At 38.2% G+C, this 12,444-nt stretch overlaps 1 protein-coding gene and 1 long non-coding RNA gene across 2 annotated transcripts; one reads left to right on the top strand and one right to left on the bottom strand.

Annotated features, from left to right (window-relative positions):
* Positions 1-5,602: 5,602 nt before the first annotated feature.
* LOC133881568 (uncharacterized) lies at positions 5,603-7,736 on the top strand. The gene is made up of 3 exons (XR_009902553.1): positions 5,603-5,693; positions 6,687-6,733; positions 7,569-7,736. It is a non-coding gene; the product is annotated as an uncharacterized LOC133881568 (long non-coding RNA).
* A 3,136-nt stretch (positions 7,737-10,872) lies between these two features.
* On the bottom strand, positions 10,873-12,444 carry LOC133880979 (anthocyanidin 3-O-glucosyltransferase 7-like). Its single transcript, XM_062319946.1, has one exon. It carries the CDS (start codon positions 12,365-12,367, stop codon positions 10,997-10,999), a length of 1,371 nt encoding a protein of 456 aa, XP_062175930.1. The 5' UTR covers positions 12,368-12,444; the 3' UTR covers positions 10,873-10,996.

Here is a 12,444-nt window from a genome sequence, read left to right as displayed (position 1 = left end):
TGTAACCTATCACGAGTGCGAGCCGCTCGTATTAACCAGTGGTAACCTCCATGATTTGAATGATGACTTTGAGCACGATAGGCCCGATATAGATTCGATTAAAGCGCGTGTGGATGAATAAATATTATTTGCTAGTACAATTCATTTAAATTCTATTACATCATTTGTAACATATAGTAATTAATAAGTGCATTGACCAAAATGAATAAATCTCATTGTCTAATTTGCATGTTCCTTATTAATATATATTTGGGTAATTATACGCATTTACGTGTTTATTTCGTTGCCTTATGTTTTTCGTAGGTTTCAATGGAACAGAGACCTCCTCCCTGTGCGCACCGGGCACCACGCATGCCCGTGCCGTCCACGTCCACGTCCACGCCCCAAGGGTCATGGTATACCGCGCCACACCACACAGAAGGCACTTATAGACCATTACTGTCGAGTACGGTGGGGTACCAGGCAGAGCACGGGCAGGGCGGCCTCACTGGTTATTCTTCTTTGCCATATTCTATGTTGTCGATGCTGTCGCAGTTAGGGATCACATCACAGGATCATGTGGCTAGACACTGGGCCCGATAGGGTCATACTGGGCCCAGTAGCCCATACCCTTATATGCCGTATGGACCATACTCCTAGTTTGTACTCGTACCATGTGGCACCAATAGTGAGATGTAAGACATCTACAGGCTCCAGCTGACACAGCCGGGAGAGAGCCAAAGGCCGTGTTGGGGCGAGAGCCAGATGCCGCCTCCGGAGGAGAGCCAGATGCCCCATGCAGATGACATTGAGATGTCGCCCCTCGACCACAGTTGTCAGTCGCCTCCCGATTGCACCTAGGCTCCGCCTGCAGACGATAGCCAACAGCCGCCCTAAAAGGGTTGGCGACGCGCGTGCAGATGACCCTGCGACCCAGGCCTTACGAATAGACCGAATTCGGTTGATGGGTAAGTAATCATTTATACATTGTTAGTTTGTGATTGGCTTCATTCTGTTGGACAAAATCACTTCTTTGTAATGATGCTTTTTAACAGGGATTCTGCTATTCAGAGTGCTTCTAGAAGATTCTGCACAATCTACAAGTCAGAAAAATCCAATTCCCTGTCAGCCGTCTGGATGACGTGATATACCGTCTGGACGCCCAACTGTCCAAAGCATCATCCGTCTGGACGACGAGAACATTCCGTCCGGACCTTCCTCTATGTCAAGAAGCTTCGAACTGTTCCAGCTTGCATCCGTCCGGACATTTCAGCAGCACATCCGGACGACACGCAGTGTTCGACCAAGCTTCAGGATTTCTTTCCAAAACACAGATATGGGAAGATCGCTGCAACCGTCCAGACAATGTGGATTCCCGTCCAGACGCGCTCATCCGTAAGGTAAGTATCGCATTCAAAATCCAGACGTCCGGACACCAGCCTTCATGGTCCGAACACGCGAGCATCATATATGGAAATTGCGTGCATCAGATCAACCGTCCGGACGACCATCCCCTTGGTCCGGAAGCGCGAAGCCTCAATATGAAAATTGATTGCAGCTGAAGTGTGACCGTCTGAATGACAGGGCAACACTGTCCGGAGGCGGCTCAAATCAGGAAAGAATTTCAGCGAAATTTTGGAAAGCCGATCGTACAGTTGTCCATCCAGACGCCCTATGACTACCGTCCAGACGACGCCTAGGTTTTGTCAAGCCAGATGCTCAATTGAACCTATAGCCTATGAATAAAGGTCCCTAGGCTTGAGAACAGCAAGAATTCGGTATTGAATTCCTTAGAGCTTAGAGAGTTATATTGTGAGATTATTGTGCTGAGTTAGTCTCTCTAAAGCCATTGCTGTGTGTGTTTTTGCTGCGCTGATCTGAAGTCTATCTTAGGGGTTGGCCCTAAGGTAAATGATTCCATTGAAGACCCCTTCAGGTAGGAGATCTGGTAGGGAGGCGTTCGTGTTAGGCTACACGTTAGAGTGCAAGGTACAACCACTGCATCAGGGGTATGTGAATGCTACTACTTTGTAACTAGTCTTGTCTTCTGAATAGTGGATATCCTAGGTTTGGCTGCCCCGGAGTGGTTTTTCTCATATTGAGTTTTCCACTTCGTTAACAAAAATTCTTGTGTCTTTTAAATTCCGCATTGATATAATTTATTAACACTTTGTGCACACGCACTTGCTTTGTGTTAGAAGTCAATTTTAAATTTTCATACATCATTAAATCCCTTAATATATATCCAGTTAATATGAAGTTTGAAATAATATACATTTATCATTGTTTATCTTAATTTATTTTTTATTACATTAACTTAAGTATTTTATTTTCTTTGGCTAGGGTATAATTCGGATGGGAGCGTGTACTATGAGGTGGTCAAGGACCCAGAAAGAAATTGGGTGCTCTCGGCGGGGAAAAAGATTGTACTGGAGTACAATGCTGCAACACAACCCGTCGGACGAGCTCGTAACCAATTTAGGCAGCATACAGGAAAGATTGTAAGAAACGAGTCCTATGTACATATGTGGGACTAATGATTCCAGCTAGATAAGCAGATAAAGAGGATCATGTGGGAGGCATTGATGGTATGTTTAATATAGATGTTTCAATACACATTCGTAACTTGAACTTCTTCTTTTTTTTTTTCTTTTTTTTTCTTTTTTTTTTTTTTTTTTTTTTTTTTTTTTTTTTTTTTTTTATACTTAGGGTTATGTTTTTGTTGAACTTATAAACTTAAAGTTTAAATTGCATGTGCAGGAGGAGTTTTATCTCTCGGCATCTGTAGATCTCCAAAAGGCACAGTACGAAGCGTTCCAGGATATGGGACATAAGCACCGTCAATGGAAGCATACATTTAAACGTGAGCTTGAAATTCAAGATGGTGATACGCCAGAAACAATACGTGCAAGAGTACCTGCTAAAATTTTTGAAAAGTATGACAGCGCAAATGTGGAGCATCTGTTGAGGGAATGGTGTACCGAGCAAAAAAAGCTACGTAGGTCATTGATTGTATTACTATTATGTGTATTTTCAATAACTGTTTAATTAATTTTATGTCTCATTTAAGTGTGTCAATGCTTAAATATTAAGAAATGTTCACTGTGTAGGAGGTCTCTAATCAGATGAAGTGAATGGAAGAGCAGAACGACCTATCCCATTGCTTAGGATCGAAAAGCTACGCCAGGTTCAATCATGATGAGGTATATATATATATATATATATATATATATATATATATATATATATATATATATATATATATATATATATATATATATATATATATATATATATATAGATGTTATAATATTTGTATCTAAATGTTTATTAAAAATAATGTTCCTGTTTTTTTTTTTCCATTTTTCTTTGGATGTCGACAGGCAACCACTTCTGGCACTCCTCCCACTCAAGCAAAATCATTTGTCAAGACGCACAAGAGGAGGGACAGGAGTCACTCGAATGAGCATACGCGGGACCTATGCGTATGCTACTGATCTTATGGTTTAATATTTATAAGTTATGTGTGTGATAACCTATATATTGACAACATACAGGATAAGATGAAACAGAGTAATACCGAACGACCCTGTTGCAACGCAGAGTGTGACGGAAGGCATGGTGTGTTGGGCACCAAATGACGCATACGAACAGGCGCTTGGGAAGCCTGAGTACACGGGAAGGGTTTGGCAAGTTGGGCCAAACATTTTGCCTGTACGGGGGACGTCATATTCATACCGCACCCCTTCACTACCACGACCATCCCGGTGTACTCCGCAGAGTTGCTCCGTACATGAGAATAGGATTGCCACGATGGAGATCTTGTTACAGGTTCAAACCGATAGAAATGAGGCCTTGGAGTCGCGTATGAGGCAATTCGAGTCCATTCTTGCCTCCTTGGGAGCACTACATACAAGCCCTGTTGCTCAGTAGTCTCTAGCTCCAAACAGAGGTTGTACATCGTCCGTAGGTAGTGCATCTACAGGTATGATTACAATTGTATAAGCTCTCTATTTGCTCAATGCTATGGACTTGATATGCATATAGATTAATTTTTCAATGTTATTATTATTTGCAGGTAATGCAATGATAGTTGGGCCGCTGTCGCCCCAAGGTCAATTGTCGCCCATTGGACAATAGTATTTGCCACTGCCACTGGGGCAGTAGAATTCGCCAATTGGCCAGCACTCTCCCTATTGGGACACCTTCGCCCTGTACACCGTCCCTTGTGCAGCAGTCGCCCGTTGGCCAATCGTCGCCTGGTACAGGAAATTGTGATATCCAAGATCGACTAGCATGAAGAATTGTAGATTTTTTGTAGTGTTGTTTGTTAAAAACAATAACGCTTATTTATTTCATGTAAATAAATACTTTATTTATAAATAATTTATTGTTGTTTTGATTTTGAATTATTGTAATATTTTTTAAATTTGTATTTATTGTAAATATTTTGAATATTGTAATAATATTTTGGGGATATTGAAAAAAAAAAATTATTTATTGAAATAAATTTTTTTTTTTTTTTTTTTTAAATGTGACTTGGCAAATTTGCCACGTGACCTAACAAATATCAGTTAACCACGTGGCCTAAAGGCCACGTGGCTGATTGTGGCCATGTGTCCGAAGGACACGTGGCCAAAATGGCTACGTGGAAAGCCACGTAGCCAACTGGACATGTGGCGACATGCCGACGTGGCACTTGGCCACGTGGCTGATTGTGGCCACGTGTCTTTCGGACACGTGGCCAAAGCTGGCTACGTGGATAGCCACGTAGCCAATTGGACATGTGGCGGCATGCCAACGTGGCGCTTGATCACGTCATCGATGTGGTGAATCCACGTTGCCCATGTGTCGCGACGTGGCAAGAAAGCCACATGGCACAATGGCAACGTGGACAGCGTGGCCACGTCGCAAAATGTGCATTTCGCGATATCCTGGTCAGCCACGCAGTGTCCACGTTGCCAATGACACGTGGATGACCCTCATCCACGTGGCTAACTGTATGTGGCAAAATTTTGGAATTTTTGTGGTGACTCGCCCAATCCTAACCAGAAGGGCCTTAAAGTCCTCCATATTGATCTTCTTCATCATACCCAATCGGCCCACCAGGCATCTCTCTCCTTTCACTTGCAACTCCTCTGTTTCCCCATCAGAGATTGAGATGCCCTTTAGTTCCTGTAATAACCCCGACCCCCTTTCAAGGGTAAAATAGTCTTTTATCACCTATGAGAATGGATGACTGGACAAAAATAATAAACACCTGATTTTATATATATAATTTTATGTTTTATCAAATAACCGCTTCTATATTTTATTAAATACTTGCCTTTAAATGTAATAAATTTATATAAATTTAAATTCCACTTTTATATTTTATGTTTATATTAATATTTTTTTTAAAAAAAAAAAAAAAAAAAAAAAAAGAAGAAGAAGAAGAAGAAGAAAACCCAATCTAGTCTTACTTGTAAAAAGAGGATGACCAGATGTTATTTTTTTTAAATACGAGATATCTAATTTTTATTATTATTAAAATTCCTGTTTTTAATACATAAAACCTAGCAGCCAAAGAGTGAAACCTACTCCTATAAATACACCTTTTGGCCGTCATTCCCTCGTCGCCTCAGAAATACTTTCCTCTCAGCCGTCTCTCTCTTTCTCTCTCACAAATTTTATGATTTTCTCCACTTCCACCTCTCATGGAATACTGCATAAAGGTGATCTTCTTGATCCTTGTCTTTTCTTTTTCCTCCTCTCTTCTTGGTTTAGCCGTAGCATATATATTTTGTCCCTTGTGTTTTTGTTTCTTTATTTCCTTGCACTAGTCGTGACAGACATGGTTGTTTTCTTTTCTTTTTCTCTCCTTTTGTTGTTTCTCTATTAATAGTAGCATTATGGCCCATTCTTTTCCTTCTCCTTTTTATGTCTAACCGTAGTAGGTCCCTTGTCCTTGATTATTTATTGTTTGTCCTTTCCTTTCTCCTTCATCTGATCTGCAGACCTCACTTAAATTTTTTTATTTTCTTAGCCTTTGTTATTGACTTGCTTTTGTGTGGTTATCCTTTTTTTATTTGTATTGTTCTCTTTTTCTTCTCTTTATATGTATGTATCTTATCTTCTTCCCTGTACTACCCGTAGACGAGGGGCTGCCCTTAATTAATTTTCTTGCTTTTCTTTTCTGGCCGCGATGGCGACAGTGTGCTTCTAATAACTTTTTTTGAGTATATTATAATTTTTGATACCTAAGTTTATCAAAATTACTGTTGTTAGCATGTGTTAATGCTATATTTTAATATAAGTTGACACGTGTATACAAGAGTAAAGGGACCGGTGTTGATTAGTCCTATTATATATTTTTTGGAGTTACTTTAACAATCTATGATATTTTGGTAATTTATATGTATATATAATAAGGTCGGTCTTCACAGCACATGCAACCTCTTTTCTTATTTTATTAACAACATGAAACTTCATTAAATTATACGACTCCAACAGAAAATAATTCTTTTGATATTTATCTTTATTGAATCCTATTTCTAATAATGAAAATATGTTATTTCCTATTTAATAGTTTAATTATTATACGGTTAATGTCGTCGAACATACCTCGGGAATCCATTCTCAATAGGCTAGCAAGACGAACTGTAATAGTGTCTGGGTATTTTCTAATGATGAGTATGTAGTATTAATTGGTTGGAACCTGTACTCAGGTGACTAGCTAACTGTCAAGGAATTTGCCTTAGTTGCATTCGGAGAGGTAAGGGATCCTCTACCCCTTTTCAAATTGTTTTATGTCATATTACTTTATCCTTTTTTTAAACATATTTGTAATTAATTGTTCTTGTTCTATATTTCAAATTATATTGATGCATGAAGGACTGTTTTAAAAATAGTTTTGAGATAAAAATTGTCGGTATAAATGTTAATCTTGAAATCACAATTTTAAAAGAAGCTTTGGTTATAAAGAATTTTCTAATTATTAGTAAATTGCTTAGTTAGTTCCTGAGACGGGAAATTACAGCTTTTTGAAATTAATGAGAAAATGAGAGCAAAAACCCTCCACACACGTTGCCTCTAGAGTTATCAAAGGAATAAGAATAATTTTTGAGAATGAGATTTTTACAAATGAGGCATGTGTGTGTGGAGAAGATTATTATTTTGGCCCCAGAGATATTCACAGAGATTTACAGAGTTTAAGCTCGGTACCGTTGCTTGGATGGAAGCGCAACCGCTCAAGGACTTAGAGAGAGCGGATCCATCCTTATGTCATGCTAAGTGCACTTCAATTAATTAGCTGACAGGGCAAGGCCTGTGGCCACAGTTTACCTGCCTGAGGTCGCAGTAGACTGTGCAACCCTAGTACACAAGACGTAATAGTGTACATGGGCCCTACATATGAGAAACTTATTTATCAGCCAATAATTTTATGTGTTAAGTAAAATGCCGAATTTTTATTTGTATTCTAAAAATTTAGATTTCAAGTGTATTTTAATAATTGTTTTAAAGAAAATGAAGTTAACTCAACCGTTTTATGGTTGAGGGTTACCTTACTGAGCATTTCTCGCTCACCCCTTATTTTATTTTGTTTTCAGGATATGAACAGAGAGATCTAGGCGGCCGGGATGGGATCTAGGCTAGCAGTAGGATATTATTTTTCTGTTACCTTAATATGTACACTTGCACAATAAATCCAGTTCCTTTGCATTTCAATTATTGTATTAAACATTATTACTCTTTTTAAAATAATCGTTTCCGCATTTATTGAAGCTCTGAGTTCTAAAATTATTTTCTAGTAATTTACTTAATTCAGCATATTAGCTAGGTTGTTGGCAGACCTTACGAATCTTTGCAGTTTGGTGTATGAAAATGGACGAACCTAACCCTTAGCGGTTTGGGGGCGTTACAGTTCCCCTTTGGTCTAAAGAAAAATACCACCAGGAACCTCATATTTCTCGACCATTCCCCTACGATAGTGTAGACAGCCTAGGATTAAGGAGAGAAAACGGGATAGAAACTCCTCGTCCGGCAACTGGAGGGAGACAAAACCCACAACCCTATGTTTCATTTCAGAGCGAAAACCCAAGAGAGCAGGAGGGTTTTGAAAAAAGCCTAAACGACTTAAAACTAAACGACCTTGAATGCCAATTTTTTAGTAGTGAAAATGACTATTGGCGTGCTAGTTCTCTTGCAAGTTGCATCTTCACATGTCACATGCCCGTATAAACATAAGAGGAAGTTTAATAATTTTATGTGCTTATTATTTGCATGACCAACGACTACTTCTTAGTTACAAAATTTCAAGACACTTGGTCTTAAAAGCACTAAATCATAATTTGAGAGGGTGATTAGTGAATATAATTTATGTGCATACCTTTTCTATTTGTGATAATTATTCATTTTCTAATTTTATGGTCATGTGTTATCAAACACTCATGTGCTATGTTTTGTTGTTAAAAAAATATAGTTGAATGTTTGACCTTTTTAACATACCCACTGATAACGTGGCAATGGTCTCCTTAGTTTTTAAATTTTCTTTTTAAATTTTTTATTAAGTTATATATATATATATAGGTAAGAATTAAAAAAGTAGCCGGTCTCGTAAAAGTGGAATTTTTGAGAGTTTTATTCAAATCTGTAGTATCAATCCAAGCAAAGTAAATATGCGTAGGGCCCTCAAATATAATGGAACTCACAGTGACACGGGCAGAAAGCCCACATAGAGAATGTCGAAAAAGTACGTCGTTTCAATTTTTTGCAGTTATTTCTCCTGATCTTATGTAGTATTACAGAAATGAAGAGCTTGATTACCAAACAACTCTCCTTTTCTTTTTATTTTTTTTTACTTCTTTAGAAAAAGTTAAATTAATTTTTTTTTTTTAACTTTTTATATCACATTAATAATTTTTTTATTATTTAAATAAAAAAATTCACAACAAAATAAAACATTTTCACTTTTCTATAAAATAATTTTAAACTTTTTTATACTTTATATCACATCAATAACTTTTTATTACTATTCAAACAAATATTTCACAATTACAACTATTTACCAAACAAACTCAAAACGTTTTACAAGGTTATCTCATTTTATACTATTCAAGTCTACCAGCATATTAATAAGACTTTTATAGAGTATTACACTGTTTGGCATCAAATTCCAACTCCCAAGGAATGCTGCCGGGCCCCTACAAGTTCTGAATTTAAAATTAACTTTGATACAATTATTGGGGATTCTTTATTTGCACAAGCGTAATTTGTCGAAATCCTTGGGATCATATTACTAGCATGACCTCTCATATTAGCCCTTATTGTTCAGCAAATTATGGTGAAGCATTAGCTACGAGGCTAGCAATTTCTCTTGCTACTTCTCTTAAGCTTGAGAATTTTATATTAAAAAGCGATTCTCAAGTGGTTATTTTATTACTGCAACATCTTCAAAGTTCACTTGACTAGTTGACTGATGCATTACATCTATTATTCATGATATCATCGATTCCTTTTCAGTCTCCATCTCTTAAAGTACTAGAAAAGTTAATAGAAATGCAAATTTATGTGCTCACTCAGTAGCATATTGGACCGCAGCTAGATCTTTTTCTAACCACATTCCCACTATTCATTCTCCCCCTCCTTCTATATATACCAATTGTTAGTGGGAAAAATCCACCTCATTTTAAATTAAGTTGTTAGTTACTATCCTTTATTTCTGCTTTAGGCTTGTTAGTTGTTTTTCGGTTCAATATCTCTTAAAAAAAAAAAAAAAAAAAAAAAACAAAAACAAAAACAAAACAAAACAAAAATTTACCGTAAAAATACTCTTATTAAAAGAACATGTAAATACGTTTCCAGCTTTATTTCACTTTTGTGGCCTTTTTCCAGCTTTATTTCTCTTTATCCGCTTTATTTCACTTTTGTGGCCTTTTTTCTTTTCTTTTCTTTTCTTTTTTCTTTTTTTCTTTCTTTTATTTTTTTGTCCTTTTTTTTTTTTTTTTTTTTATCTTTTATCTTTTATCTTTTTCTAAGTCTGGTGAGTACTAGCCAGTACCTTCTCTCGTGATTCCTTAGTGGATCCAGCTTCAGTGCTGTGAATAAAATAACAGCAGATTATTTTATTCACAGCACTGAAGCTGGATCCACTAAGGAATCACGAGAGAAGGTACTAGCTAGTACTCACCAGACTTAGAAAAAGATAAAAGATTAAAAAAAAAAAAAAAAAAAAAAAAAAAAGGATAAAAAAAAAAAGAAAGAAAAAAAAGAAAAAAAAAAGAAAAGAAAAGAAAAAAAAAAAGGCCACAAAAGTGAAATAAAGCGGAGAAAGAGAAATAAAGCTGGAAATAACAGCATATCTGCTGTTATTTTATTCACAGCACTGAAGCTGGATCCTATGACAACAGAGTCTTGGAAATACTTTTTATCACCAACAAAAATATCGATCGAAACTCAAAATATATTGGGTTAGATCGTGTTGCACCTTCGACTCCGACAAAAGAAATCTCGATTGCGAACAACAAGAGTGGAGGTTTGGAAGTTCTTCGATCTCCGGTTGACTCAAGTGCTGTCGTTCTAGCTAGGGTAACTACTAACTGGGTAAGAATTCTAGAAGAAGATGGTCGCTTTTTTCTGGGCGAAGACGATGGGTTAATCGATCGATGCCCATTTACTCATGAGGGACAACTTCAACTTCAACTTCTTTTTACTTTGTTTCTGGGCATAAATATATATTGTCATGTGATGGGAGGAATTAATGAGGGTTAATAAATTAAGGTATTTCACATGCACTAGATGATTAACGTACCCATAATATTATCTCTTAATTATCATAAGTCATAACAAAACTTATATATAGATGATTTAAGATCTTATTGCTAGCTCCTCATTTATCCATTAAATTTTTAAAGAGAAAATAAAATATTATTATTTATTCAGCATTTAGCTAGGTACATATATAGCTGAGAAAATACTCAACATGCATTTAGGTACCGGTAGTTAATCCAAACTAGTCGTTCGGAAATTAACCCAACTTTTAAGACTTAGATATTAGCTCCACCAAACTATTGAACTCTTGTGTTGCATGGCCAGCAGCTTCTAACACAACCTTTTTCAGGGCTTCGGCCTTCTCCCTCATCGCCTTACCTTGTTCATCTCCCAAAACGAGTTCCAAGCTCTTCACCAACCAACTCTTCGTAATTACGCCACCCTCAACTTTGACACCAATCCTCCATTCTTCTTCTATCACCCGTCCTGTCATGTGGTTATCGCCCAAGAAGGGCCTACAGATGAGTGGCACCCCATTCACAATACTCTCGTAAACAGAGTTTGCTCCACAGTGCGTCACATACACGCCTACAGAAGCATGCGCCAACACTTGGCTCTGGGGTGTCCACGGTACTACTTTCCCATGCATCCTAGTCTTCTCAAGAAACCCTTTCGGCAACATTTCCTTTGATTTATCACTGAGAGACCAAAGAAACGGAGTTCCGCTATTTTGGAGTGCCTCGGCTATTGCTGTTAGCTCATCCTGCGGCAGCGAAGCCACAGTTCCAAATCCAACGTACGCAACTGACCTTGATTTTTGCCCGTCCAACCACGACAGGCAGCCAGTCAGATCCGATGTCGAAGGTGGTAAAGGCGGTGCTGGCACTGATATGGAGAGAAAGCCGACATAAAGAACATTCTTAAACTTTGATTTAAGATCATGGTTGAGAGGGGAAGGGTTTAGTTCTTCGAAAGAACCCATAACGATAGCAGTAGCTCGTGGCAGAACCGATCCCATTTGACTTAACGTGAGTGAGAGAAGCGACTCTTCTTCGCCCGCCGGAATCAGCACCTCCTTCGGCAAGTCGGCAATATGCATGGCCGACAACCCTGGAATAAAATCCAGTTTCCCACTACCTTTGCCACAACGCTCGCGAATGAGGTTAGTATAAACGTGAGCGGAGAGAGAGCACGGCAAAGGTGACCAAATAGGGATCCATGGAACATTCATATCCTCGGCAATCCCAGCGGCACAAGTTAAGAATGCATCGGAGAGCAAGCAGGTGATTCTCTTACCAGTCTTTGCCACTGCCATGTCTATTCCCTTTTTGAGATTCTCCGGCATGGCCTTGAGGAAAAGGTTTAGTGGCTCTATTGGGTTTCCTGTAAGCACGTGACCCTCAGGCACTCCGTCTGCGACATCGTGGAACTTTATGTTATGTGGAATGTCGTTAGCTTTTGTTTTTGAGAGGATTGAGTGGTTGGAGTTTGCTGTGTTTAAGAATGAAAAAAGAATGTTTGGGGATGAAGCGCTTGCTAATTTACGCAGCAGGCTTAGGCTACTGAAGGGGTGGCTGCCGAATGGGAATGCCATGAGGACCACATGCTTCTCCTCAGAGCTTTTGGTGATCGCTTGCATGGTGGGAAAGAAGGGAAAGGCTTGAGAGAGAGAGAGAGAGAGAGAGAGAGATAGAGAGAGATGATCAAAGAGAGTGA

This window comes from Alnus glutinosa, chromosome 11 (genome assembly GCF_958979055.1).
Source record: "Alnus glutinosa chromosome 11, dhAlnGlut1.1, whole genome shotgun sequence".
Taxonomy (NCBI): domain Eukaryota; kingdom Viridiplantae; phylum Streptophyta; class Magnoliopsida; order Fagales; family Betulaceae; genus Alnus; species Alnus glutinosa.
Note: the sequence above shows the minus strand (reverse complement) of the source record. Positions and strands in the feature narration are given on the sequence as shown.

What these genes read in the sequence shown, in the direction of transcription:
- LOC133880979 (XM_062319946.1), bottom strand. Translation starts at nt 12,367, where the DNA reads ATGCAAGCGATCACCAAAAGCTCTGAGGAGAAGCATGTGGTCCTCATG.